This window comes from Gavia stellata, chromosome 1 (genome assembly GCF_030936135.1).
Source record: "Gavia stellata isolate bGavSte3 chromosome 1, bGavSte3.hap2, whole genome shotgun sequence".
Lineage (NCBI taxonomy): Eukaryota > Metazoa > Chordata > Aves > Gaviiformes > Gaviidae > Gavia > Gavia stellata.
In genome coordinates, this window is record NC_082594.1 from 26,265,104 (window position 1) to 26,292,246 (window position 27,143).

The following is a 27,143-nucleotide window of genomic DNA, read 5'->3' on the forward strand; positions in this document are numbered from 1 at the left end:
TCTTACTGAAACTGAAAAATATCAATCAAATACACTTAGAAATTACATGCTATTTTATTTATAAAATTATTTTCTTCTGCTTTGCATTCTCATACAACTTATTTCATGAAGTAGTACTAAAGGTTATTATTCCTTAACTAATTTTGTGTAAAATATTGTATATTTTTTCTGATGGGGGGAGGAAGAATTTATTGCAGTTAGTACCTCCTGCAATAATGTCTAAGTTATTACGAACGTTTAATTTCTAAAATTTTTTAAAATACTTCATTTTGTGTATAGTTCTCATACTGAGGGGAAAAAATGTTTTATCTTTTAGTGGTATCATAGAAAACACTTACTTTGTAAGTGACCGCTGAAGTTCATCTTATCTGATTTCCTCCCTAAAGAGTGCCTAACTTGAAAGTTAGATCAGGTATTCAGGGCCTTGCCCAGGGATAAAGAGTTCTCTAAAACCTCTTCATCAGTCAGCCCATAAAAATAAAATATTGAAAAATCAAATTTTTTCCCAGGCCATGCCTTACTATTAATGTATTTAACTGAGAACAGGGGTAAAATTTTCAGTCTTCTACCTTACTGAGTGTTCATAGGAAAAAAACCTGATAATGCTCTTAAATCTCACAGATCAACATTTTTTATAATGTAGTTTTAACAGTGAATCTCTGTTGTGCTATCTGTTGAGATTAATTTTATCTAAATTTTTAAATCTATTGATGAGAGATACTTACTGAAAGCTGAATTTATAGTTTAATTTCTGCAGAAGTAATTTTTCTATTTTTTCTCTTATTATTGCCCATTCACAAATTTAATTTCATGTCCTATATTGGTAGAATTTATGTAGTTAAAATTAAAGTATTTTAAAAGATGGAAAACAAATGCATTTATTCAAAAGTACAATTTGAAGGGGTTTTTTTTTATATTCTTCTTTAATATCTGAAAATTAAAGCAGATCTGCAGATCTAGAATGACAGGATTTTAGAAAGGCATTACCTTTAACAATACTTCTCAAAACCTTCATTTTTTGACTTGTTGGGTTTCTTTTTCTTTCTTTTTTTTTTTTTTTCCTTCTAGGCAATTGCATTGCCTCCTATTGCTAAGTGGCCTTATCAAAATGGGTTTACTCTTAACACCTGGTTTCGTATGGATCCGCTAAACAATATCAATGTAGATAAGGATAAACCCTATCTCTATTGGTAAGTAACTTATAACACTGCAGTTACAGTTTGTTTTGGCTTCCTAATAACTGTTAATCTTTCTCATTGTTTTTAGTTCCTGACATGCTTTTTTCCCCCAAAAATACTTGCAGATTTTAATGGCAGCTTACTGTATACAAACTCTTACAAAGTCATCCATCCTTTTTGCCTTGCAGAAAAACCATAAAATCTAGTGTGGTGGGATCTTTAGGAATTTGTAAATGTATTATTTCTTAGAGCTGTAAACTCAGAATGTTGCCATATTTTCTGTTTGGTGTTTAAGATTCTCAGCTGATGTCAGTACTAAAAACCAAATCTCTTTTACTCAGAGCACACTGTTTGCACATTAGCTAGAGGTAGTAGAAAGTAGATCTGTGAATATAAAAATGGTTCACTGATCACCTGCTCCCAAAAATGGAAGCTATATTTCATGATACATTAATTGCTGGAGTGACAATTTTAGTTTACTTAGGTTTGCTGTTGTGATAGAAATAGAAATAATAGTTACATCCTTAATAAAGTCCTCTAATATTTAGAAATTATGCTATAATAGTAAAAATGTTTATTCTATTGGTCAATCATGAAAAAAGTTTTTTCTTTTCAGAAACTAATTATATATCTGCTCAGGTATGGTTGTCTTAGCTGAAGAAAAAAAGGAATGAGGAAAATAAGGAACCTTCTGTTGTGTACATGCTGGTATTTTCTTCAGCACTTCTTCATTCTTTACGTATTTGCTATTCAGTATGCTTACCTTTTCTCATATTCTTAAAGATTGTATATCAGCTGTGCAGACAGATGAGGATTGGACATAAGCAAGATCTATCAGCTTTTATCAGCTCAGGAAAACAGGAGTAGCACAAGGAGGGAAGGAACCAAAAGTAACGTTTCTCACTTTGTAGTCATTCCAGGCAGTCTAAAAAGCAGAAGTTTTTAGTAGACAGCTGAGGAGGCGATCAGTAGGTGTGGTCTCAGGAAGGTACTTGTACTGTCAATACATAAAAATCTTACTGGCATTTAGTTGGAAAATCAAAATAATTTGTATTTTTTATGGAACAAATATATGATTAAAAATAATTTAGATTTATTCTGAAGAAAAAAAATAATACATTTTCTCTAAATTACCATCTGTCATAATGCTTTTCCATGTGTCTGTTTTCTGCTAAGTGCTATAGTTATATTACCATGGAGATTTTTTCAAGCCGTTGGCTATGTTTATTAGTATGATCTGTATTTTATTTATTTTTTCAGTCTGTCAAGGACAATAACAAATGCAGTTATAGGATTGAACATGTATACAGGAATTTAACATGGTCATCTGTTTCTCAGCCAGAATTTATATTTCAGAACTGGCAACTTTAGTGGTGTTGGTGATTTGAGAATTTGTTACTGCCTCAAAACAGGAACAGCATACTGCAGAGTTGCACAGCCCACAATGTATGCTGCTTTTCTTATGGTTAGTTGTGTAGAAAGACCTTTAGCCTGAGTGATGAATATGATTCCTTCTGATTCGAATATAATGCAGAAGCAGCAATGGCATTAGGTTAGAATAACTTCAGATGTTTGATTATTTATTTTTTTAGACATATTTTTTGCCATAGCATAGTACTAAAGTCTATTACGATGTGATTACAATTCTTATTGCATTCTAAGATTTTTGATCATGCTTTTTAACTTATTTTTTGCACTGAAATAATTTGAAGTCCTCTGTGTGTTAAGCTTTCCTGAATTTTTATGGATACTTCATATTTGTCAGAGGGAATTTACTTCTGGTTCCATTTTTATGTATATTGATTTAGACCTTTTCTCTAGCCTATATTCACTTTTCTACAAAGAAGTGGTATAGCTTAGAATAATTGCCACATGTACTCAGACGTTTGTCTTTAATAAACAGATTTTTCCTTGATTAGAGTGTGTGTTTTTGAACATGTCAATGAATAAACCCCACAACGCTGCCCTTTGAGTTATCAAAGAAACCTGAATTTCTTCCTTCAAAAGAATTCTAGGTCTCACCTTAACATTATACTCTAAAGATTTTAATTAACATAACTTCTTATTAGCTACAACCATCACATTTCCATGTTTGCTTAAAAAGTGTCGACTGACAGTATGATTTACCTGTAGTGAGTAACTTAATTTATTTATTAGATTGATTAGAATAAAGAGTCTAGCAGAGTAAGAAAACATTTTTTTTCTATGAGTTTATCTTTCCCATGGCTGAGGTGTGCTTTTCTTTGTTTTCATTTTTTTTTCTGTTTTCATAATCCAGAACATACCAAAATAATATCTTCTATATTTTGTTGTTGCAGCTTGGAAACCTGCAGAGAAAGTATAGCCCCAAAACATACGGACTTTCAGCTCTCTTATTGTAGTGCATAAAGGATAACCTCTCTAGTAAGCACAGGTGTTTTGCTGCATGCACAGACTCTTCAAGTAATCTCTGGGCATATCTGTGCTGAATGAATGACTCGTTATCTCACACACACACACTTGCACACACAAATCTTTAATTATAGTTCAGTGTCTCACTTCCTTATGTTACCTCTTGTTATGAAATATATGTAAAAGGAGAGTATTTATCAAGAGTGGGAGATAAAACTTCTGTGACTAACAAGGTGGAACTTTGCAAGTGCTTCATATGAGCCACAGAAAGAAGTCAGTCTTACAGAAATCAAATGCCAAAATTGAGTCTGTGTAAATGTAATGTGCATGTAATACACGTAAAAAAACCTGAGTATGCCAACCTCAGAAGGAAATTAGGAACAATGCAAATACTTGTCATTTTTATAGAGTAGCTTAAACCAAGCCATATTTAATAATTAAAACCAAGAAAAATATTCAAACTAAATCATCCATCCAAACTTCTTAAACAGATTTTAGACTTTGCCACGTGAAAGGTTGAGTCTCATACAAGCAAGAGGAAGATACCAAAGCAAAGGTTTATTTTCTTTCAATGTGCTTTTTGGGCATGTAATATCTTCTTCTGTTTAACTAGATGAAAAATGTGTCATATAAATTAACTCTTTCTTCACAGTTTCTTCTTAAGAGTCATCTGTCTTTTAAACAATCTTTATTTTAAAAGCAGTAACTTAGTAGCATGCACAACTTCAAAGAGGACTCTGATTTGAAGCAGAGGTGCTGAAAGCAACGTCAGCTAGAACAGGTTCCTCAGGGCCTTCTCCAGTCAGGTTTTTTAATACCTTCACAAATGGAGACATCGCAACCTCACCGGGAAACCTGTACCAGTCCTTGACCACCATCACAATGAAAAAGTTTATCAGTTTCAATTTGTGTCCATTGCGTCTTGTCCTTTCAGTGGGTATCACTGAGAAGTCTCTGGCTCAGTCTTCTTTACTCCCCACCCATCAGGTATTTATACATACCTTCTTTTCTCCAGGCTAAACAGTCCTATACCTCAGCTTCTTCTCATGTGTCAGAGCCTTTGATCATTCAGTCCTTTGCTGGACTCAGTCTGGTATGTCCATGTCTTTCTTGTACTGTGCAGCCCAGAACTGGACACAATACTCCAGATGCGGTCTCTGCAGTGTTGAGGATAGGGAAAGGATCTCCTACCTCAACCTGCTGGCAATCCTTTTCCTAATGCAGCCCAGGATACCACTGGCTGCCTTTGCCACAAGGGCGCATTACTGGCTCATGGTCAACTTACTGTCTACCCAGACCACCAGGTCCCTTTCTGCAAAGCTGATTTCCAGCTGGTCAGTACCCAGCATATATTGGTGCTTGGGGCAGTCCCTCCGCAGGGGCAGGACTTTGTACTTCGCTTTGTTGATCTTCGTGAGGTTCTTGTTGGTCTGTTTCTCCAACCTGCTATGGTCCCTCTGAATGACTGCACACTTAACTGGTGTATCAGCAACTCCTTCCAATTCTGTATCATCTGTAAGCTTGCTGAACGTGCACTCTGTCTCACCATTCAGGTTCTTAATGAAGAAGCTGAACAAGACTGGACCCAGTGTTGACCCCTGGGGTACTCCAATAGTTACTGGCCTCTATTAGTAGTCTGGTAGTCTATTAATACTTGTGTATTAGAACAGTATTGTAGCTTTCTTACCAATTACGAGTGTGACAATCCTTGAAGAAAATGAGAAGTCTTGGACATCTGCATGGATGATAAATAACAATAAGGAGAAAGCTTTGTTGCAGAGCAGTAAGGTTCAAATGTTAAGAATCAGAATTCTATAGCACAAATTTTAGTAGAAGCAAACCAACGTCATATACCTAGCAGTGAATAATGGGTGCCATGCTTACAGAATTAGTAGTTATGTATTAGAAAGCAGTAATTACAGAAGGATGTTGAGGGTTATTGTAGGTAACCAACTGATCATAAACTGCTTTTTCATTGCTTTAGCTGAACGAGCTAATATGATATTTTCAAGGATAGTCTGAACAAACAGAGAAGAGAGTAAAGGTGATGTGATCACTTCCTGAAATCTTGGCAAAAGCATTACTGGAATACCAGTTACAGTTAAGAATTGCTACTTTTTTGAACACTCTGGAGTGAACTGTACTCTGGAAAACACATTTTATAATCAAACCTTTCAAGAAAAAAAAAAAGTGATGAAATTAAGGATGCTCTTGACTTCTGTTTTCAGAATTTATGCAAAATCTGATATTGATGGATTGTTTAATCTGAGATCCAGCGGGTAGACAGTGAAATAAGAAAATGCAAACTTTTAGACACACAATACTATGGTCACTTTAACTATCATAATTATAATAAGGCACAATATAATAATAATAGTCATAGTTTAATAGATCATTGGAACTATTTCCTCAAAAATGAGGTGTAGATTATTTGTCATAAAGACAGTGCTGGAATTTAGGGCTAACTCTAAGTGCGCTCAACTGGGAAGTCTCCATCCTCTAAATCTCTATACTTCTTTCTGCTAAGAAAGGAGATGGGGTGACATTACTTCTAAGTAAGGCCTGGAATTAGGTAAAATCAGCCCAGATATGAAGTTTAATTTTTGGTGGGTTTTTTGTGTTTTGTTTTTCTTTTAAGAGATGCTTTCTTTCAAATTGTGTATTGGGCTCTGTAAAAGAATTAGAGGGTGAACTGAGGCTGGATTGCCATAATTGTTGCTTTTTGTCCTTAAAACATCCAAGTGCTTCCACAACCATTTAGTGGAATAATGGCTAAAACTTTTGAAAGAGTGTTCTAAATTTTATTTTTACTGATGTAGGGACAAGGAAAAAAAAAAAAGAACAAAAAAGCCACAAAGCAAGCCATCTAGACTTTTTTAGACTTTTTTTAGTCATTCTTTAGGGCTAATAATAATAGAGATAATGCAGAACAGTTGCAAAAGCACATAATGGAATTCCAAAGTTAGTAGAAAAGAAACCTTTTTTTTTTTTTTTCTTCAGGCAAGAATGAATTAATATCTTCTCAATCACAGTACTGTGATCATATGTTAAATTGCTCATAAAATCCTAAGCTGAAGAAACTGGAATCACTAAACAGTTTCACCAGTGGATGGAAGAATGCTTACCTGCTATTGAAGTGTAATAACATCCAGTAGCTGCTTTGAGAAACTGGCTGAAATGAAACATAACTATAAGGGGTGTATGAACGATCAGTAGTAAAACTGTATACCAGCTGCTGTGGGAGGTAGTTAAAAGCTCATAAAACCATATGGGTGTTGACAGTACTGCTCTTGTTGTCTCTGTGCATTTCATCTTTGGCTGTGGCAAATTCTGCATGCGTAGGTGATTGGTAAGAGAATTTCTGTGCAGTATCCTAGAGACCGGTCCTAGTCTACTTTACACTTGGCAAGAAATAAAATGTGAAGGTTAACATAATCTGTATATTATAATGTTGAGGTAAACAGAGAACATATATGAGTTCTCCATTTCTCAGTTACTGTTGTATTAGAATGCAAATTCATTTGGGAAAAAAAGTAAAATCTTGGCTAAGTTTCATGTTTAGAAAAAAATTCATTCTATTCCAAGATGAAGAGTCCTGCTAAGAAATGAGCTATTATTTCATTTCATTGTTTTCTTGTCTTCATATGCTGAACTCCAGGAAGTTACACATGTAAGGACAATTCAGTGTTTAAAATTTCAGGAGTGGTCTGGTCTGACCATAATGGTGACAAAGTCAGCCCAGTAACTGGCGGGGTTAGGAAAGGGAAAAATGTTAAAGGTAGGGAAAAATGTTAAAGGTGTAGATATTTCTTCAAGAGCTGTTCTTTTTTTTTTTTTTTTTTTCCCCTGAAGTGTTCTCACTGTATAACAAAATGCTTACTAGCTCCTGTTCAAAGTAGTAGGATGCATTTTACACAATTTTAATAACGTTTTATCAGGTAAAAAGCTGATAGTATTTACAAGGATTGGCTGTTGGAATTTAAAAAAAGCCAAACATTTTATTTGACATCTCTAATCAAATAATACTACACCACATATCAGAACATAGTGAATCTGTGTATTTTTTTCAGTATGCTTCAGAACAGGATTCTGTTAGCCAAAACCATTTTAGCTTGTAAAGATGACTTATGTTGCTGAGAAACAAATTTGGCACCATGAGAGTTGCAGCTACCTGGTGAAAAGTTCTTTGAATGGCATAAAGCCCCAAGGAGGTAAATCAAAGTCTCAGACTAGCCCACAACATATTCAGTTGTTCTTATTGTAAAAGCTGTTATTTTAAGGTTTTTAACCTTCATGTTATTGTACAAAATTCAGTACTGTGGTCATGCAGGTTATTTGTGTATATGGGTAATGCAGGTTATATACGTGTGTGAGTAATATTGTCCCATGAGGCGGTTCACTGTTCCTGTTGTTGTGGGGTATAGCTGCCTGTGGGGTCATTGTGGAAGCCAGATCATTGAAATGATCCATGTTAAAAACAGTCTTCAAAAGATGCAGGGGAATGGCAGTGTTATAAATTGTCTTCACTGTTGAGGTTAGTGGTGATGGACAGTATGTAATTTTTCTCTTCATTCTTAGATAATATCTTAGGTTTATTTAGCGAGGGTTTTTTAAGTTTCTTTTAAAAAGTGCCCTTTTTGTTGCAAGGAGGGTTGTGTGGAAGCCTGTACAAAGGGCTGTGGCAGGGAATAATTCTCTCCAACGCAGCAACTTGAGGGGAGAGAGAATTGTGTACGACTTATAGAGGCAGATAGAAGAATGAGGAAACCACAGCCTTAATTTGGGAAAATAAAGCTTCTGCAGCACCTTAACAAGTTGCTAAAGGAAAAGAGCAAACCAAGGCATGCCTCAAGGCCAACAGAACCACCTTGATGATCAGAGATCATGAGGCATAGTATGCTGCAATCAAGACTGGGAGTAAGGACCTCTATGCAAGGACGCATTAGTGTGGAGAAGAGTCATCTATAGATGTTATTACTCCCGTTCTGTTTAGCCTGATCACTCTGTTTTTCACGTTTAATAGAAGTATTCTAATTAATTATAACAAAAGTGGCTTTCTAGAATTTGAATGTCTCTTTTTGACCTCCTTTAAAAATTCCCTCATAGGAGAAGAACATCTAAGCTCTGGCCATCTCATGATCTAGTCACACCACCTATTTTGTAAAGTGTTTATTTTTTTCAGAAGGTCGTGGTTTATCAGCTATATTTTTGACAGTGAGCAAAGAGGAAAATCTGATTCTCTCCTTCATTAATGTAGACATACAGATTTAAATAAGTTTCTGAAGATGGAATTAGGTCTATAACTATGCAATTTTTCTGCATATTAAAATCAAGATTGTATTTGTGTAGTAGGGTGGACGAAAGATGTAGAATTTCAGCAGCTACCAAGTAAGATGAAATCTGAACTTAGTATTTACATATGCCTTTCGCCTCTTAATGTTACGATGAAAAACCTAGTAAAAGTGTTTGATGAAAGTGTTACAACAATGAAACAATTTAAAACATCATTATTGTAATAATATGAAATTATTTTATAAGTCAACTACATTAAGGAAATGAAAAAGTGTTAATTAGTGGGCTACAGGAGTATATGCAAATGTTCAAAATTAGTAGTGTCTTTTTTTCTTATACTTGCAAAGCTTCATTTCAGAATTTATGGATGAAGTTTACCATTTAGACCTTGCATTTCAGCCATCAGTTATTTTTATAACCTGATTGGTAACGAGATTAAAAAAAAAAAAAAGACTAAAAGCTGTATAAAGTGTGCTGGATATTAATGATAACAGACCTTCTCTTTGTTGTATTTAGCTTTTCAGAAGGAAATAAGTGACATAGCTGTAGATATGGATTTACATTTTTTTAAAATGCTCCATGTAATATTCATTAATTTCCACCAGCTACCTTTGCAAAATGTTTTTTAAGAAGTCCAGTCCTCTTTACAATGCTTTTGATTGAAAATATTAGTAGAGAAATGTATGAGTTTTCTGCATTATCTAACTTTATGATATTTGTCACAAGAAAGCTGGAAACCCTTACTCAACTTACTTTGTTAAAACTCTAATCCTTTATCAACTTGCCAAATGAAAATAAATCCACAATTCAGATGATTAAATCTTCATAGACCATTAACCTAACTAAATCATAAGCCTTGAAAAAGAAATAATTCTTGTGCATAGTAATTACCTTGAATCCAAATTTGTATATTATACCAGCTTCATTGTTCTCTGAACCCCATAAAATTGCAAGGCATCTCACATTTGTTCTGTGATGGATTTTTCTTTGCCACTTAAATCGGATGTGTTATTTTAAATGATGATGAATTAGGAATCTGAGGGAAAGACGTGATAGATACAATATTTACCATCTTGGATTTTTTTAAAGAAAAAAAAAAAGTACTGATTTATAGAATGTAGCCTGGAATGAAGTAAGTGATGCAGGTTAGTAGCTCCCCTCAAAGAAATGGTGGGGAGAGAACATATGAAGGAAATTAATTACGTTCACCATTCCAGGTCCTAATTTCTTTTCTTTCTCATGGCAATTTAAAGTAATATTTGGACCTTTTTATTATACAATAATTCCCCTTTTTCCAGTTTCATTAATAATTTTTTCTTTTCAGTTTCCGCACTAGCAAAGGTGTTGGGTATTCTGCTCATTTTGTTGGCAACTGCTTGATAGTTACATCACTGAAGTCAAAAGGCAAAGGTTTCCAGCACTGTGTGAAGTATGACTTTCAGCCACGCAAGGTAAGCAAAGTGGTATTTACAATAAAGAATAACATTGAAAATGTGACAGAAGGCTTCTGGGAACAAGGGCTAAAATCCCCTTAGTGTCATAGTGTTACTAATAATTTCTTATTTATAAGTAGCTTCTCTGATGCTCATGCAAAGTTTTATGTCAGTTACACACCAGAATCAATTAAAGAAAAATGTAATCATTTATAAAGTAACACTTCTATAAAGTCAACTTGTTTTTAAAAATACTGCTTCAGATAGAGAAGAATTTTGAGTATTTGTAAAATGGTTGTATTTTATTCTTAAAAGGTCATCATTCTATTTCTGAACATTCTGTACTTGGTAACTTTGGTGCCAATGTCTGGAACAATTTTTCTGGCAATACTAGAGTTTCATTATCTGTTGCTGGGGGATATAAGGCTCTGAAATCTCTTCTATGTCAGTGGTGTTCTGGGATTTCTCATTTTTCATAGTACATCTTGATTATTTCTCTAGATCATATTGGTGTTCATTTCTACTGTATGCCTAGTAGTCCTAGGAGAACAATGATTCTGCTGGCTTCAATATTTCAGTTAGTTGACTGAAGCATTGACTTTTCTGTACAGCGAGCATTATGTGTTTGTCATTGGTAGCAGCCTTGTATATATTTTGCTGTGAAGCTCATTTCTTTTTTCATGGCCTTAGAATTTGTATATTGAATTTCAGTGCTTGTTTTGCTTTGAGAAACCAATCTCTTAGGGAGGGAATGCCATTGTTCACTCATCAGCTTTATGTCCTACTTTTTTTCTTGGTATATATTTGTGATTCAAAATCACTGATTCTAATTCTGTCATGTAGCTTTGAGGTAATTTGTGGGTTTTTTTAAACATAGTAATGTCTTTTTCTAGGAAATTACTCAGGGATATATAAAGCCTTATAAACACATATCTGCTGAGTGTATTGAAATGAATCAGTTCTGTTTTGCAAATTTTATTTAATTTTATAGCCAGAAAAGAGTTTTGATAACAGTTCAGTTTTCTTTTAAAGTAGCATGTCTGATGCTACTGATAAACACTCAACCTAGGAACAAATGGAATTGATAACTTTTGGATTATGTTATTGATAACTAGCTTTTGGTATCTAGCTGATCATTTCTTTACTTGTGAAGAAGCAGTCTTTCATATTTTAGCAAGATATTATTTTGATAATTTTTATTATGAATGACTAGTTTCCTTCATGCCATCCCTGGAAAATTTTAGCTCTTGCTATTCTACTTAAAATCATTAATTCTGAAATTCTAGTACCTGTGTATCTCATTATATGAATATCAGTTTCAAATCATAATCTGATCTGCTGAAGTATGTCCAAATATAACTTCCATGCCAGTTTTATATTTCTAAAAGATCGTGCTTCATACCCTTTGGGTTGTATGTCAGATTTAGGAAGTATTTGAAATAAATCCTCTAGAATATGTTTGCAAGTGGATTCATATGATATGTTTTTTCCATTAATAACTTGTGTGTACATGTATGTGGGAAGGTACATAATGCTTTAATGGAGGAAAGAAAATCTGTCAAATACAATTCCTGGCTCTAACAAGTCAAAACCTATCCTGTTTATCATGTAGATTGATTTTCTTCATGTTATTTAGGTATTACATTGGTTCCACTGTGCAAGCATTTAATGTGTAGATACGTATTAAAAAAATGTGTACCCATTTACAAAGCAGCTTACTGTCCAAATGCTAACTTGAGAAGTGTGATTTTTGTCATCAGATATACTGTTTTCTAGCCATTTGCTTACAGACGTAGACATTTCAGCAATAGCTTTTGCCAGAAACATCATCCTCATTAAACTTATGAATAATGTTTTTTTAAAATTTTTGTTGAATCACAGTAAAATTATATATTCAAGCCACCTGGTCAAAAGCTTTATGTAGGCAGATCAGAAAGATACTGTGTTTATGTGAAGATCTTCCCACTGTTAACTATGTCATATGACACCATTCACACAATAATATGTAATCTTAATTTAAAACTTTAAGACATGTTAAGTGGTTACTTTAGGTTTTAATTAGTGTATTTTGACAATGTTATAAAAGCAAGTATTTATAAAAATACATGGAGAAATTTGGTCATCATATCCCCAAATAGAAAATGTGGGTGTAGTATAATAGGCTGACCTCTCAACAGAGCTAAGCTAGCTTTGGCAATGTTGTGTTTAATATGTCTATACTGCTTTTTGGGACTCCAAAGTGAAATTTTTGTGTGTTAGTAACTCCCGGTAATTTTCACTCCCTTGAGTTCCAGCCTCAGCATCAATCCTTGTAAAAGTATGAACAGAAAACCACTGTAGTAGAGAGCCAACAGCTTTTTTTTTTGGTGTTTCTAATCTTGAACACCTTTACTAATTGTAGTATAGACTGAAACAAGTTCCATGTTTTGAAAATACTTTGTGCGTGATGCCTCATCTCTCTGATTGTACTGTGCTATGGAGTAGGAATATGACTTACTCAGCAGTGGGTGATTAAGCTTGAAAGACTTCAGCAGTATAAAAAGTTGACAGGCTGTTATCTGAAGTGTCTTTGAGTACTACCTAAGGAAGCTCTTGCTATAGCATAGAGGCATGGTCTTGGTGCATTTTTGAGAAAATGATATAGGGAAGGAGACTGTAGGATGAACTTAAAAGAAAATTGTATTACTGACTTTGAAAAAAAAAAAGGGGGAATTTTTCAACTAAAAATTGAAGAAAAATTGCATGTGAGATTGTACAACTTGGTTTGGTTCATTGTGTAGTTGTAAAGTCCTGAAAACCATGTCCTCACATGCAGAATAGGAGAGAAATCAACAAAATCCCTGTACAGCATCAGGAAAGAACATTCACATAAATGAGACATAGGTAATAGCAAATTATGAGACATACATATATGCTTGCTTCTACATATCTAAAAAAATAAAAGAGAAACTGGAATGTCTATTTTAAATGAGGTTATTGACATACTAGAAGTATCAGAAGCTTTGTTGACTTGACTGCCAGTGGGCGCTCATTTCAAATTGCGCTTACAGCTACACGTGACAGTGGGGCAGGTCTTGCCAATAGACGAGAGATGCCCTGTATTAAAGACTTAATCTAATCAGATAAATAAGTTCATTGTAACAATTAGTAACAGAGTTTCTGTGCACTGAAAATCAGTAACTAAGTAGGAAAACCATCCTATTCAGATTAAATTATTAGCCACATGATAAGGATGGTTATAGCATCTGTGATGAACTGGGGGAGATCAGAAAGCATATAAAGAAGCTTACATTACTTTGCTATAAACTGGGTGGCATTTTACCAGGATGAGAGTTCAAACTTTTAAATACCAGAAGAATATGGATTTATTTCTTTTTGAAACTTTTGGAGAGCTCAGCGGTTGACTCTTGCTTGACTTTGTCTTGAAAAATGCTTGGATATGCAGGATTTGCTATTTTTATTTTTAAAGGAACTGCAAAAACTACCTTCACTTCTTAAAAAAAAAAAAAAGAAAATAAGAGGAGCAGTTAAAAGATGGAAGTGTTTGATAATGCTAGAGAAATTGCTTAAATGCAAAGATATAAAAGGCTAAGAGCAAATATACCATTAGTCCAAAAAACCCAATAGAAAGTTTAAAAGCTCCTCACAATGTACCTGAGCACAGATAAATAGCAAAGTAGAGACCATTGTAAGTAAAAAGTTGTTCAGAAAGTGTATCAAAATGAAGGATACTTAGAAAAGTATGTTACAGAAAATTATACGTAAAATGGTAAGACAATTTTTTTTTCCAGTCCATAGAGGCAATTAGATGACTAAGGCTTAATAGGAGCCCTTGAAGAATGTAATATCATAACAAAAAAGCTAAATGAATTAATTGCATCATTGTTTACTACAAGATGAGTCAATGGGGATGAGTCAGAGGAAGTGTCTCAAATTGCAATGTCAGTAGAAAAGGTATAGAAATCAATAGAAGAGACAGTAATTAATTGCCAGGGCCTTACAGTAGGTACCCCCAAGTTCCAAAGAGATTTGAACATGAAATTTGCCAAACTTTTAATTGTGGTATATGATCGATTTTGTCAAACAAATGGGTGATGGAAAATTATACAAATTTTAGTAAAAGACTTTGCTGATATTTAGAATTACGTATAATCATGCCTGATTTCTTAACCATCAAAATGGGTAGAAGTTAGAAAAATGCAAAGGAAGGATTAGAAAACACATAGGTAAACATCGGGGACAAAGCAATGCAATATTGCACTGCAAGTCTTGTCCCCCACTTGTGTTGAATTATTTGAAGGATTCTTACTGTGCATAAGAACAGGTTTGTGAGCCAGTTGATAAATGCTATGTAGATTCCCCAAGAACTTTAGGCATTATAGTCCTCTGAAAGCCTTAAAGAAATTATGCTATCATGCAATAAAAGAATTAATATTTGTTAAAATACAGGGATGGAAGGATATGAATCAAGTGAGCAAGCAGGAATCTCAGAAGGACCTTTATTTTCCTGTTGATAAGAATGCATTATGGACTTAACTTGGTGGAGTTTGTCATCCTCTATTTTATGGACTAGCTTTGAGAACCTACGTTACTCATTTTATCTAGATTGATACTAGTGACAATCCAAGTGCAGGAGGCAAAAGAGCAATTTTTTTACTGGATTAATTATGACAACGAGCTAGGACAGACTCTGTGTGTATGCGCGTGTGTGCATGCACATGTATTCAGGTAGAGAACAGCTCAATGTTTTTTGTAGACCTTGCCTTGTGGGTCAGGGTAACAGACATAGATAGTGCTCTGACATAGCGGCAATGCTAAAGATTCAAAAAAGTTGCATGGAAGAAAGGAGACTTGGACTAAAAGAAGCTGCATGTGCATGAATGGGGGTTAATGTGGGGGGAAAAAAGATTATAAAAAGTAGATTATATAATTTTCCTAAAGTTTAACATGGACACCAAAGCTCTCCCAAGATAGCATTGCTCATTTTAGTTCCTGTAGGCTCTGTGGACAGTGTTTCAACAAAAGTAATGAACTACTTATTTCCAAATGAACGAGTCATCTATTAAACTTAAACTACAGATGGGGACCGTCTTAAGTTGTCAGAAATGCTCTTAAAGCGCTGTAAAAGAAAAATCGCAGATAGAAGATCAATGGTTAAAACTTGGGGTTTATAGTTGTCAGCTAATTTCAGCTGCAAAACTATCAGAACTGGAAATATGAGTAAATAGTTATAAAAGATACAACTTTGAACAGTGCTATTGCAAAGAACACCTGCGGTTGGGATGAAAGTATTTAAAATCATCATCACTTATTGGAGATTATTGTTAAATTAACCTTTGAAGGAAAGAGGACAAGGGAATTTTTCTTCTACGAGGTTTATGTTAGGTGGTGTGGAAGCTTTGGAAAAGAAGTGTTGATAAAAGCAGAGCTTTAGTCATGCGGTTTGCACTTTGTTTCTGATTAGCATAGTCACCAGTTAAGCTTCTAGACTTCGAGTTATGAATATTTTGTTGAATTTATGGTGGGTGTTCCTTTCTGAAATAGAATCTGCCTACAAAATAGGCAATAACATTTGCTTATTGAACTGTGGATTTGTTTTTTGATTTTTTTTTTTGGGGGGTGGGGCAGTGGCCTACAAAAAATACTTTGTTTATGGTTGCTTGAAAAAAAATATTAGACTGGCCACACCTGACTTCAGAAGCCAAAGCTGTACCAGTAAGTCCTTAATCTAGTATTGCCCAATAAAGTCACTTGAATATGCAAGAAGTGAGATACTCCTAGGTACTGTTGTATGATTAGTAGGGTTTTTTTCCTCTTCTGTTAACTGTAGGTTTTAAGGAGGAAAAAATGAAAATATATTTTTAAAGACCTGGAAACAGATGTGGAAAAGTATGTCTATTCTAATACATATAGGTATTATAGATATATAACAGAATACAGCTCAATTCAAGGAGTACTGCAACAATTATTGTCCAAATATATTTTCCTGCATCCTTTTTTTGTTTGTAATTCTGTGCTCTGTCTGATTTCAAAATCAACACGTCAAAACTTTTTGCTTTTATTTTCTCTGATACAGAGAGGCAGATTTTTATATTAGGAGGCTCTGTATCTACTTACCCCAGCTCATGGAGAGAGTCACCAAGTGACTTACTAAAATAATGCCTCGAGGGATGCAGAAGTTCTCTGCTTTGGAAAAAAGAAACTTAGCTGAACATAGAAATCAAAATATGATAATTGAAACAGATACCAAGAAAGGGAAGACAAGTAAATTGTAAATTACTGTTCCAAATTATTAAAATATGAAGTGTTGTTTTCAAGGCAGATGAGCTGACTTTTTCACAGAATCAGTAAGATTGGAAAGGGACGTGTTGAGACAGTCTAGTATCACCCCTTGTTCAAAGAAGTGACACCTAGGTCAGGTTGCTGTGGATGTTGTCCAGTCAGGTTTTGAATATCTCCAAGCAAGGAGACTCCACAGTTTCTCTGAGCAACCTGTGCTAGTGTTTGACTATCCTTACTGCTTACTACCACCCTTCTTATGTATGTTTAAATTGAGTTTCCTGTATTTCAATTTGTGCCAATTGCCTCTTGTCCTGTCACTGAATACTAGCGAGAAGTCTCTGGCTCCATCTTCTTTATCCCCTGCCCATCAAGTGTTTATACACATGGATAAGATCCCCCTGAGCCTTCTCTTCTCCAGGCTAAAAAGACCCATATCTCAGCCTCTCCTCATGTGTCAGAGGCTTCAATCACTTAATCATCTTTGTGGCCCTTTCTGGACTTTCTCCAATATGCCCATTTTCATCTGCTTTGTATATATTTTGAATAATACAGACACCCATTATAGTTAAGTATGAGTTGATTTGCAGATCTTAAAGATTAATTTTCCATTCCTAGTCTTAGATGAGTTTAAAGGTTCGGTTTTAAAGGAAACTTAAGGTTTTCTTCTTGAACTTACTCATCATGGACATAATGATTCCTGTTGAACAGATTATTTGAAAGATCACCATAGTTGTACTTGGAAGCATTTTACTGTGGTGCTTTCTCTGATTATATAATGCATTTTTAATGATATGACAGTTGTCCAAAAATTGGTGGATTGGTAAAGAATAGAGGAAGAAATTAATACGAAGCAATCAGGATGACATCTTCAACTGGGCTGTAAAATTTGCTGTTGTGAATTTTTTCCTTTTGTTTAATAATTTCCAACAGAGAGCTATGATGAAAAGGCAGAGATATGTGATATGAATTTGTTAAGGTAAGTGCACAGAGAAACACAGAACTGGATTTCCCATCAGAACTCGGTTGTGTTTTGTATTACAGCGTATAGTGTATAAATTAAATTACACTTTCAGGAATGGAAGTGTATTCAACTTTTTAATTTTATGTATGCATTTTTGGCTCTAATCCCATAAAGGGATGCAGGCAGGTACGTCATTACAGTTTGGCATGGTTCTACTGACTGCACATGAAGTTCCACTGATTTGACTTAATTTTATGAGTTTGCAATGATTCATCTGTTTGTATAACTTAACGGGACTGGTCACTTTTTTTTAATGCCATTCATTAACTTTATGTCTTATAGCACAAAAGCTGCCACTATATACTGATTTTCCATGTCTTTCCAGTGGTACATGATAAGCATTGTACACATCTATAATCGATGGAGAAACAGTGAAATACGATGTTACGTGAATGGTCAGCTGGTATCCTATGGTGACATGGCCTGGCATGTTAACACAAATGATGTAAGATTTTTTTTTTCCCTTTCTCATAGCTTTTCATTTTAAAGTAAATTGAATATTTGTTTTCCCTAGATCTTCACAAATTTTCGATCTTTTTTTAACTTTCTCCTTTAATCTATCTTCCTTAGTTATGTACTTAATAAAATGTAATATTATTGATTTTATATATTAATATTTTTTAGAATATTGCAGTTTTTTTGGCTGTATTTTGTATAGCTATTTTAATGAAATTTTTGGAGATTTTGCTTGAAGAGACTGTTACAGTGAATATTATTAGTATGTGATACCATATAGAAGACGCTGATAATAATGGATTAATACTTAGCTTTTGCCATAGGAAAACATGGTAGAATTACAGATTTTACAGATTCAGCTTGAGAAAAGTCCTTAAGAAAAATATTCATTCTGCCAAATACTATGAATGCTGCCAATGTATACAAAAGTACTAATTTTTTAATCACATTAAGTTCTGTGTTGGATTCAAGAGGAGATATTCATTAATGGTTAAAAGATTTCTATGCTTTTTGTGTTATTGAACATTAAATTTTAAGTCAGTTATTTAATTGCAGTAGAACTGAGTAAAGTGAACTATGATCAGAGTCATATTGTTTTAAGCACCGTATAAGTATAGTAAGAGATCATTTCTTCTATGCAGAGTTTACAGTTTTAAACCAACAAGATAGAGAGACAAAAAGTAAAAGCTAGAAAACAGAAGTATGGAGAATTGTCAAGAGATTTATAGTATTAAGCAAAGTCTGAAGTCTTACATCTGTCTCCCAGTAACAAGTATATTTTGCCTTTTGTTGTTTGACTTGACATTAGTAACTATGCAGTTGACCAATATTAAAAATGCTGTGCTAAGTGTTAAGGTATTAATATTTAATTAATATTGTTAGTAAGTACAAATTAACTGCTACAAAATTTCATCCCTGAAATACTGAGCAATTTTCTTGGGTAGTAAACTTTTACAGAGGGATGTTCTCCCTTATAGGCCATCCAGACCAGTTTAGAGATATTGAGAGACGTACAGTTGCATGGCATTAATCAGCTCAGAGCAAAGACACAGTGATCTTGCATCTGCTTGTCCCACAGGCAGATCCTTCTCTTCATTTTTACCTGGAGAAGATTGCATGTATACCTGTAAATACACCTGTATCTATTAATTGGACTGAGTTAAAATTAATAGTATATTCAAACATGAAATACATCCGTTTTTGTATTTTTTATATTTAAATTCTTTTAATGAAATCTATATGCGTTTCAATTTTTTGTGTGTGTGCTCTCTTTTTGTACCTTCTACTTTGGCAGGTTTGAGAGTCTACACCTAAAGATGCAGAAAATAGGCCCTCTTTCTGGCCCAAAGTTTTGGATGGGGAAGGCAGACAAAATGATTCTCATGTGCTTTGCCTTCAGCTAAAGCTGTGCTAGGCTTTCAAAGGTGCTTGATTCATCAGCTTGCTACACTTTTGTTATTTCTTATTTATAATATAATTGTCAGTTGTTTCTGACTGTCTGTATAGGATAAGGAAGCTCTTTTGTGCTTAAGGAAATTAACTGTCCTTTGCTAAATTCTAGAGACAGAGTTGGATTTGAAAGGGGGAGTTTAAATATTACATGTTAATTACAGCAGGAGGGAACTGCTTGCCAAAGCTTCTGACCATCACTTTGTTTTCTTGGTAGCGTTCCTACTTGCCAGAAAAGGCAAGCCTTTCAGTTTTTGTAGAGTATGGTTTCTTCTTGGTAATATAAACATTTTTTGTGATAGGTGACAATGTGATGATTGAAAAGCCAGATGAGGTCTCAGAGGATCTGGGCTGAGTTACTAGTTATATAGTGTGGGGATCTGTAATCCTTAATCACAGAATCACAGAATCGCTAAGGTTGGAAAAGACCTGTAAGATCATCAAGTCCAACCATTACAAAAAAAAAAAAAAAAAAACCGAGCCACAAAAAACCACCACCACACAAACAAAAAAAACCCACACCACACACCACCATGCTCATCAACTTACTGAGGGTGCATTCGATCCCCTCATCCAGATCATCGATAAACATATTAAACAAGACCAGTGCCAAAACTGATCCCTGGGGAACTCCGCTTGTGACCGGCCACCAACTGGATTTCGCTCCATTCACCACAACTCTCTGGGCTCGGCCATCCAGCCATGATAAATGCTTAGCAGGAAGAGCTGCTGCTTTTATTCATATTTTCTTCACAGTATTCCTTTCTACTTTCTCATGTAACAGAAGTACAATCTTTTCTTAAGGTGGGATTGGTTTACTAAGCTTTACATGTTTTGATAGAAGTCTTTAAGTTTCTGTTAAGGTTTTGCTTTGTCTGCTGGATAATAGACTAGGTTATGAAAGACACTAGTTATCATTAGGTCTCTATTTTTTAATTAAAAAAATCTGTTATATCAGGCGTAGGAAATAGAATAGAAAGTAGGAGAAATTCAGGAAAGTTGTATGAATGCAACTGTGTAAAAGGCATAAAAAGGAAAATAGGGGACTGCATATGTAGACTCCTTAGCACTGTTATACATCAGCTAGGAAAAGAAGCTCTTGTTTTAACTGTATTAGAACTGTCTTCTTTCGTATAAAGGTTGAGTTGTTAAAAGTATCCCCTTGAAAAGTCTTGAGCAATTATCCAGCTTATTTGTTAACTTCTACCTTCATACCCTTCTACTTGGATATAACTTTAGTCTCCTGCAAGATGATAAGAAAATACCTTACCATAATAGCTTTGGGGGAAAAGAAAAAACTATGCAAGTCAGGCAATCATTCTTCTTTCTTTACATCATATATTGTGTATAGCTATTTATGTAGATTATGCTGATAGATTTAACAGTACAGGTTGTGAAAATAGATAGTTAAAACTGAGAAATATTGTTAACTAAGTGCATCTTACTCTTTTCAGTCTTTTCTTATACAAGAACATTGTAAGATAATTGAGATGTAATGTTTAAAACACTAAATATAATGAAGACAGGATTTTTCAGTTGCTCACTGAGTCAAAGCTACCACTGAAAATAATGCATTATGATTAAGTATTTTTTAGATTAATAAAACATTCATTAGATTTGCATTATTGAGTTTAAGATAAAGGGACTGAGTTGAATTTATTTTATTTTTAGCATAGGTTTTGTCTCGGCAGAGACTGTGAATTTTTTTTTTTCTTTCCCAGTTTGATCTTGCATTACAATTCTTTTGTATTTTTATGACATTTTTTTCAATATCTGACATTTACCTCTTGTATCCAAACAAGAACTGAAGAATACCTCAGTCTACAATTTTCATATATACCCTTGAAGACACTGAAGTAAAGATGCAGATGACAAAATGGGTGAAAGTTTAAAAATATGCTTTTTTTTCTTTTTTAATTATTTTTTTTCTTGTATTTCTTCTAATTCATTCTTACTTATACACAGCCATGAAGTTGCTGGGTTCTTAACTGTTTCTGTAATATGGACAGCAAGATATAGGCTGTTACGTGAAGTAGTCATTAAGGCTTCACATCTGTATTCTTCACAAATGTATGTTGTCTTAATAGACATGTTTTCGTCTAGGGATTTGCAAAATGTGTCATCTATGCAAAACTCTAAATCACTCAAACCTTCTGCAAGATTTTTCATTTTATTGAGGGGACCTCCATGTATTAAAAATGTTGCACAATGTTAGAAGGAAGATATGAGTGTGGATGAAAAGGGGAAGACACTGTAAACTTCTTCATATAGCTGTTTCTATTGTGAATGCTGGTGATACACTGTCTCCATAGAGCCAATTTTGGCTCCGGCTTCATTATTACTGCTTAATGAAATATGAAAACCATAGCAATGCTGAGATTCATTGTGTTAGGGTGCTACACAAGATACAGTAGCTAGTGGTAAATAATTCATTGGGTTTATATTCCAAGGAGTAAATATAGCTAGAGATTATGACAAAAAGATGAAGTGAAATGAATGACAGGGTATAACATAATCAAATGTGTGCAATTGCTAGCTGGTCAGTAGTCATGATCAGCTCCATATGCCTTATGGAGTTACTTATTTACAAGAGATCAAATACACTTTGAGATGGAGGTTAAATTGGAAGAGTTTGGCTATTACAGCTCTTAGATTAGGAATTTTCCCCAGTTATGGGAAGCAAAATGAGGGAAAGCATAAAACTTCCCTTCAAGGTGTAGAATATGGGGATACTGAGGTTTGATGGAAGATTTTTGTTCAGGTAGCTGGATGAAGATAAACTTGATGATGTCCTGATGTCTTTCAGAGAACTTTGCATTTCCGTTGTAGGATAAGGAAACTGTAGAAGGATTTTAAAAGTTGACATAAGTGGTGAAAAGCCACCAGGTTGATGACATCAGTAGCACTTGGGCTGCATTTGAAAGAGGGCTCATAAGCATTAAGAATATTAAGAATAAATTATGTCCTTAAGTAACAAGGTCCGTAAGTCACAAGAGTTTAATTTTTTATGTAAATAAAATAGGAGGATTTGGACCAAGGCACTGAATGAAGCAGATCTGTCAGTCACCTAATTTTGGGGTCATTAGTGACATACTACCAGGTTTGTACAGAAATAGGCTAACAAAAAACTGTGGAAATGTGAGATAATTGGAGGAAGACCAAATAAGCGATGAGTATTGGGTGCTGATTTATAAAGAAATAAAGAAATAAAGAAAGAAAGAAATAAGGTTTACAGATTGTTTGGCATCTGGAACAGAAGTGAATAAAAATTACCAGAAGATCCAAAGTTAGCCCTCCCCTCCAATTAAAAATAATGGAAACACCTAATCCAGAATGAAGCACCAGAAAATGGGAAAGTGTAATCTGGTAAGAATGGAAAAAGACAGAACTGGTAATTCCTCCAGGTTAACAGATCTAGAATGTAATTATGTGTGAAACTCAAAATCCATGGAGAGCTACAATGGCTGTTGTACAATTGATGATAACTAGAAGAATCCAGGAAAATACCCTTGTAATAGGCAGGAATGTATGTCTCAGAATTTGTAAGTATAAACTAGGAAAAAGGGTGGCATCAGTAGTTCAGACAAATTCCTCAAGTAACTATTAATAATGGCAGTTGCTCAACGTGAATTGACTTAACACTTTCTGACAGTAATGGCGCAGGTATCAGTAAAGCCTTGAAGGCTAAGCAAGACTTTAATAATCTAACTGAAAATTAGTGGTAGGCAAAGTAGTCTCATAGCCCATCTTTTGCACTGTGCATCCTGGGTATGACTTTGTGAATCAATTTTGATGTGGTTTTTTTCAGAAGTTTTTTAGTTTTGTCCAAAAAAATTATTTAAAAAATCAGAAATTCAAAGGGAAAAAGATTAGAAGAGGTATTTGGTCAAAAGGAGGATAATCAGAGGTAAAATCCTGTATATTTGTTACCTCACCTCGTTGCAAAGCTGAGCTCCAGATCTTTGACTTCCTCCTAACTCTTTAGACAGAGTCCCGTTTTCCTTGTTAGTAACTTATCCACCTATATCAGTTGACCATGTTTCATTCCATTCTTCAGGCTGACGAAAGCTTTTCTTGGAGTAAAACTAATCAGCCAAGCAAGATGAAAAAGCAGGCTTCCTAACACAGATTCTAGTGGATTGCTGATTCAGCTCCACAGTGAGGCCTGATCCTTGTTTCCATTAAATAAAGTACATGTGATTCAAGGAAGCTGAGAGAATAGCCTTGCAAAGATCCTTGTGCTTCCTGTTGTAACAACTCTTGTGACTGTGGAAGAAGACAGAAGAGGAGTTTAAGGTCAAACCAAATCGTTATAGGCTGTGGTCATAGAGGAAGACTGTGCACCAGTTGCGAACTAGAAAAATTCATACTTGTTTTTTTCTTTTAGAGGTGTTTATCTCTTCTTAGCACAACAGTGAAGGAAGAGTGCATTTCAGCACATGTTCTTGTGTGTTAGCTAGGAGAGTTCTGATTATAATTACAAGGAACTTCAAGGCTTTCATATTTCCTAGAAGGCAATAGGGAAGGTTATTTGGTACCTGAAGTACTGTTCTAATTTTCTCTGTTGTATGTTGAACAATTAGTAAAAACCAAATCCTAGCAGCCGGTCATAACACCATTGTGATACTGACCTGTAAAACAATTAATGCTACGATATTCAAAATGAAGTTGTTAACTACATGGAATCGGATAGTGAAGTAATGAATGATAGATTTATTTTCTTAATTACAGTCTCCCTTTATTTTTTTGGTTTCAGTAGCTGTATATGAATATTATTTCATGGTATAGTTTGTATGACTAAACTTCATTAACATTGCCTCTTTCTGATACAGAGCTATGATAAATGTTTTCTTGGCTCTTCGGAGACTGCTGATGCTAATAGAGTGTTCTGTGGCCAGCTTGGAGCAGTATATGTATTCACTGAAGCACTCAACCCAGCACAGATTTTTGCTATACATCAGTTAGGACCTGGATATAAGGTAATAATGGATCTTAAAAAATGTAAAACTGGAAAAAGAAAATAATTGATAGATATAGTTGGAAGATAAGTATGCATGTAGATATTCCTCTTAGGATCTTGTAGAGCTATGTGATGTGTTTTCAGCAAAAGAATAATATTTCTTCAAGTATTTTAACTGACCTTAATTTCCACCAGCTTTTTGAAAGACAGAAGTTGTTTCTTTAAAGCAAAGCTGAAACATGTTTGTATGTGAAATTTATGACTTTGGGTCAAAATCAGATTAGAGCAATTTTGTATTTGGTGCACTGAATACCAGGGGAATAACTTTTTTCTCTACCGTTTGTGTTTAACCTGAGTTAAGGCAGATTAACATTCAACAAGGCATAATAAACCAATTCTGTTCAGATGCATGGTTTCAAACAATTCTGCTGGAATAAAAGTTGAGCTTTTTACTCATGCTTTGCCAGTGACGTTTAGGGGACAGTTTGGAAAAATTAGTGGTGCATGCATAAACTTGGATCTCTAGTATGAACAATCACTTATGTCTTGGAATGGCCGTGTATAGTAGTATTTCATCAAGACAGTGCAGACACTTCGCAGAAGTCTGCAGAAACTGCCTAGTGGAGAAGGCCTGAAAATTAATCTAACTCCAGCTAAACACTATTGAATTTCTACCATCAGTTATTCCAAAATTTTCTTTTTCTGACTTGTGAAATTTGCAGTATCACCTGAAGTAGACTTTCAGATTTTTATTATATATCATATACTCTGAAAATAAAAACTTTTAAAAACAGCAAGTAAAAATCAACATTTAGGTTCTAATAATATTAATTTGGTGTGCTGAAAATGATTGCTTTAAATCATTTGATGACAGCTAACACTTGAATGACAGTGACAGTTGAAAATATCTTTTATGTTATGTATGTACTGTGAATAGCCAAATATATGTCAAGGTTGCATGAAGAAGAGGAAGTCTGTTGCATATGGTTGATGGTTAAAACCTGCCTTGAAACTAAAAATGTGCAGTCAGTCAAGACAAGTGTATGACCTGTGCAAACAACAAGTACTTTATTCCAAACTCAATATTGTACTTTGCTTGAACAAATATTTCTGCAAGTGTTTATTTGGTCATACAAAAGAAAATAATGTAACCTTATACTTCTTAGTAATAAATGTAGTAAATCTTTATGAATTTAAGTAGTTCCTGGATTTGCAGCAGCATACTGAAGTGATATCAAATAGCAATAATGCTTTCATTTGTTTCAAGAAGTGAAAATTATTATGTATATTTTGTGAGTGTTGAAGGGGTTCATAAGGGATACAGGCTTTCACGCTAAACAACGTTTCCAGTAGTTACTGCACTAACCTTTTCATGCTGTTGTCAAATTACCTTGCTTGATTCATAGGCTTCTGTTAAACTACATTTCTTCACAGCTGTAGCTTCTTACTGATTTTTGTAAAATGTCAGTTAGATGAAATTTCATACTTCAGGGATATTCTTCTTTGGTATATCATGTTTTTAGGTTTAGGTCATGTTCCCAGCACAGTTAATGCCTCCTTCCTCTCTAAAGTAGCTTCCTTCCTTGTCTAAAACTCTGAAAGTATATTTTACTAATAGCAGTTAAAAAGAGCAGGTTGCTAGAGCAGGATCCTAGAAATAACACAATTTTTTTCTTTAACTTCCTTATTTCCAAAAAATAAGACACCTTCTTCCAACCCAAGATCTACCCACAACTGAAAAAAGGAACCACGTCCTGTAATTTAGAGGTCTCAGGGCACTGATTGTGGCTTTCACTCAAAGCTTGCCTCTTTCATGTCTCAGTTAAGTTTATTTCTGTAAATTCATTCAGATTCTGTGTGGGTGCAAAGGTCCATCAGTTCAGAGCACTTCAGTATGGTATTTCATATTCCAAGGGAGCCTCAATTGACACGTAGCTTGAATTGCTGGACATTAGAGATCACATTGTGGCTCTTGCTTAACTTGCTGATGCAAACTGCCCTTTCAGAAACTTTTCTTAAGTAGCTCAATGCATGTCCTGTTCATTCTAATTGTTGGTACTGTTAGGCAACTGGGATAATGAATCAACTGTTCAACTTTTCCAAAAGAGCAACTATTCTAAATGCATTGTGAACTCAGGTTGTGCCAAAGCTTTTCTTCTAAAGGAGGATTATTCAAAATAGTTGAGAATTTTTGGAGAATGTCTTCATACAGATGTTTTTTCTTTCCTATGACTGTCTGTAGTAGTTCCTTTGATTTACAATTATTACTTTAGTCCACTATATCCCAGGATTCTGATTCTGTAGGGAAAGTGACCATACCTTATTTAGTGCTCTTTGTTCATGACATGAGGCTGATTTTGCCTTTCATTCAGCTACCCTCACAATCATTTATAATGTCCCTAGTGTACAATGGCTGCCATTAAGACCTCTGGAATACAGAGAAATCTGCATATTCTACCAATGTACCAGAGCTCAGGACAGTGCAGTAGGCACACACCTGTGAATATATGTAGCATGTAATGTTGCAAATAACACCAAGGCCACAAAGTCAGGAAAAGGCAGATCTTGATCTACAAAGAAAAGTGAATCTGTTGCACCTTGTCCCAGCCCTGTTCTGTGCTGCAGGTAGAAGCAATGGATTTTAGGGTTAACTAGAGAAGTCATTAAAATAAGCTTTCTTT

The 27,143-nt window shown here is 34.5% G+C and overlaps 1 protein-coding gene across 4 annotated transcripts in view; it reads left to right on the forward strand.

The window, feature by feature from the left end:
* The window catches only part of NBEA (neurobeachin), a 516,023-nt gene that overhangs the window by 103,733 nt on the left and 385,147 nt on the right, over nucleotides 1-27,143 (forward strand). For all 4 annotated transcript variants that reach the window (XM_059826681.1, XM_059826675.1, XM_059826690.1 and 1 more), the window contains exons 5-8: nucleotides 1,069-1,190; nucleotides 10,186-10,312; nucleotides 17,923-18,042; nucleotides 24,335-24,481. In XM_059826681.1, the coding sequence (XP_059682664.1) occupies nucleotides 1,069-1,190; nucleotides 10,186-10,312; nucleotides 17,923-18,042; nucleotides 24,335-24,481 (516 nt within the window). The remainder of the gene's footprint in view (nucleotides 1-1,068; nucleotides 1,191-10,185; nucleotides 10,313-17,922; nucleotides 18,043-24,334; nucleotides 24,482-27,143) is intronic.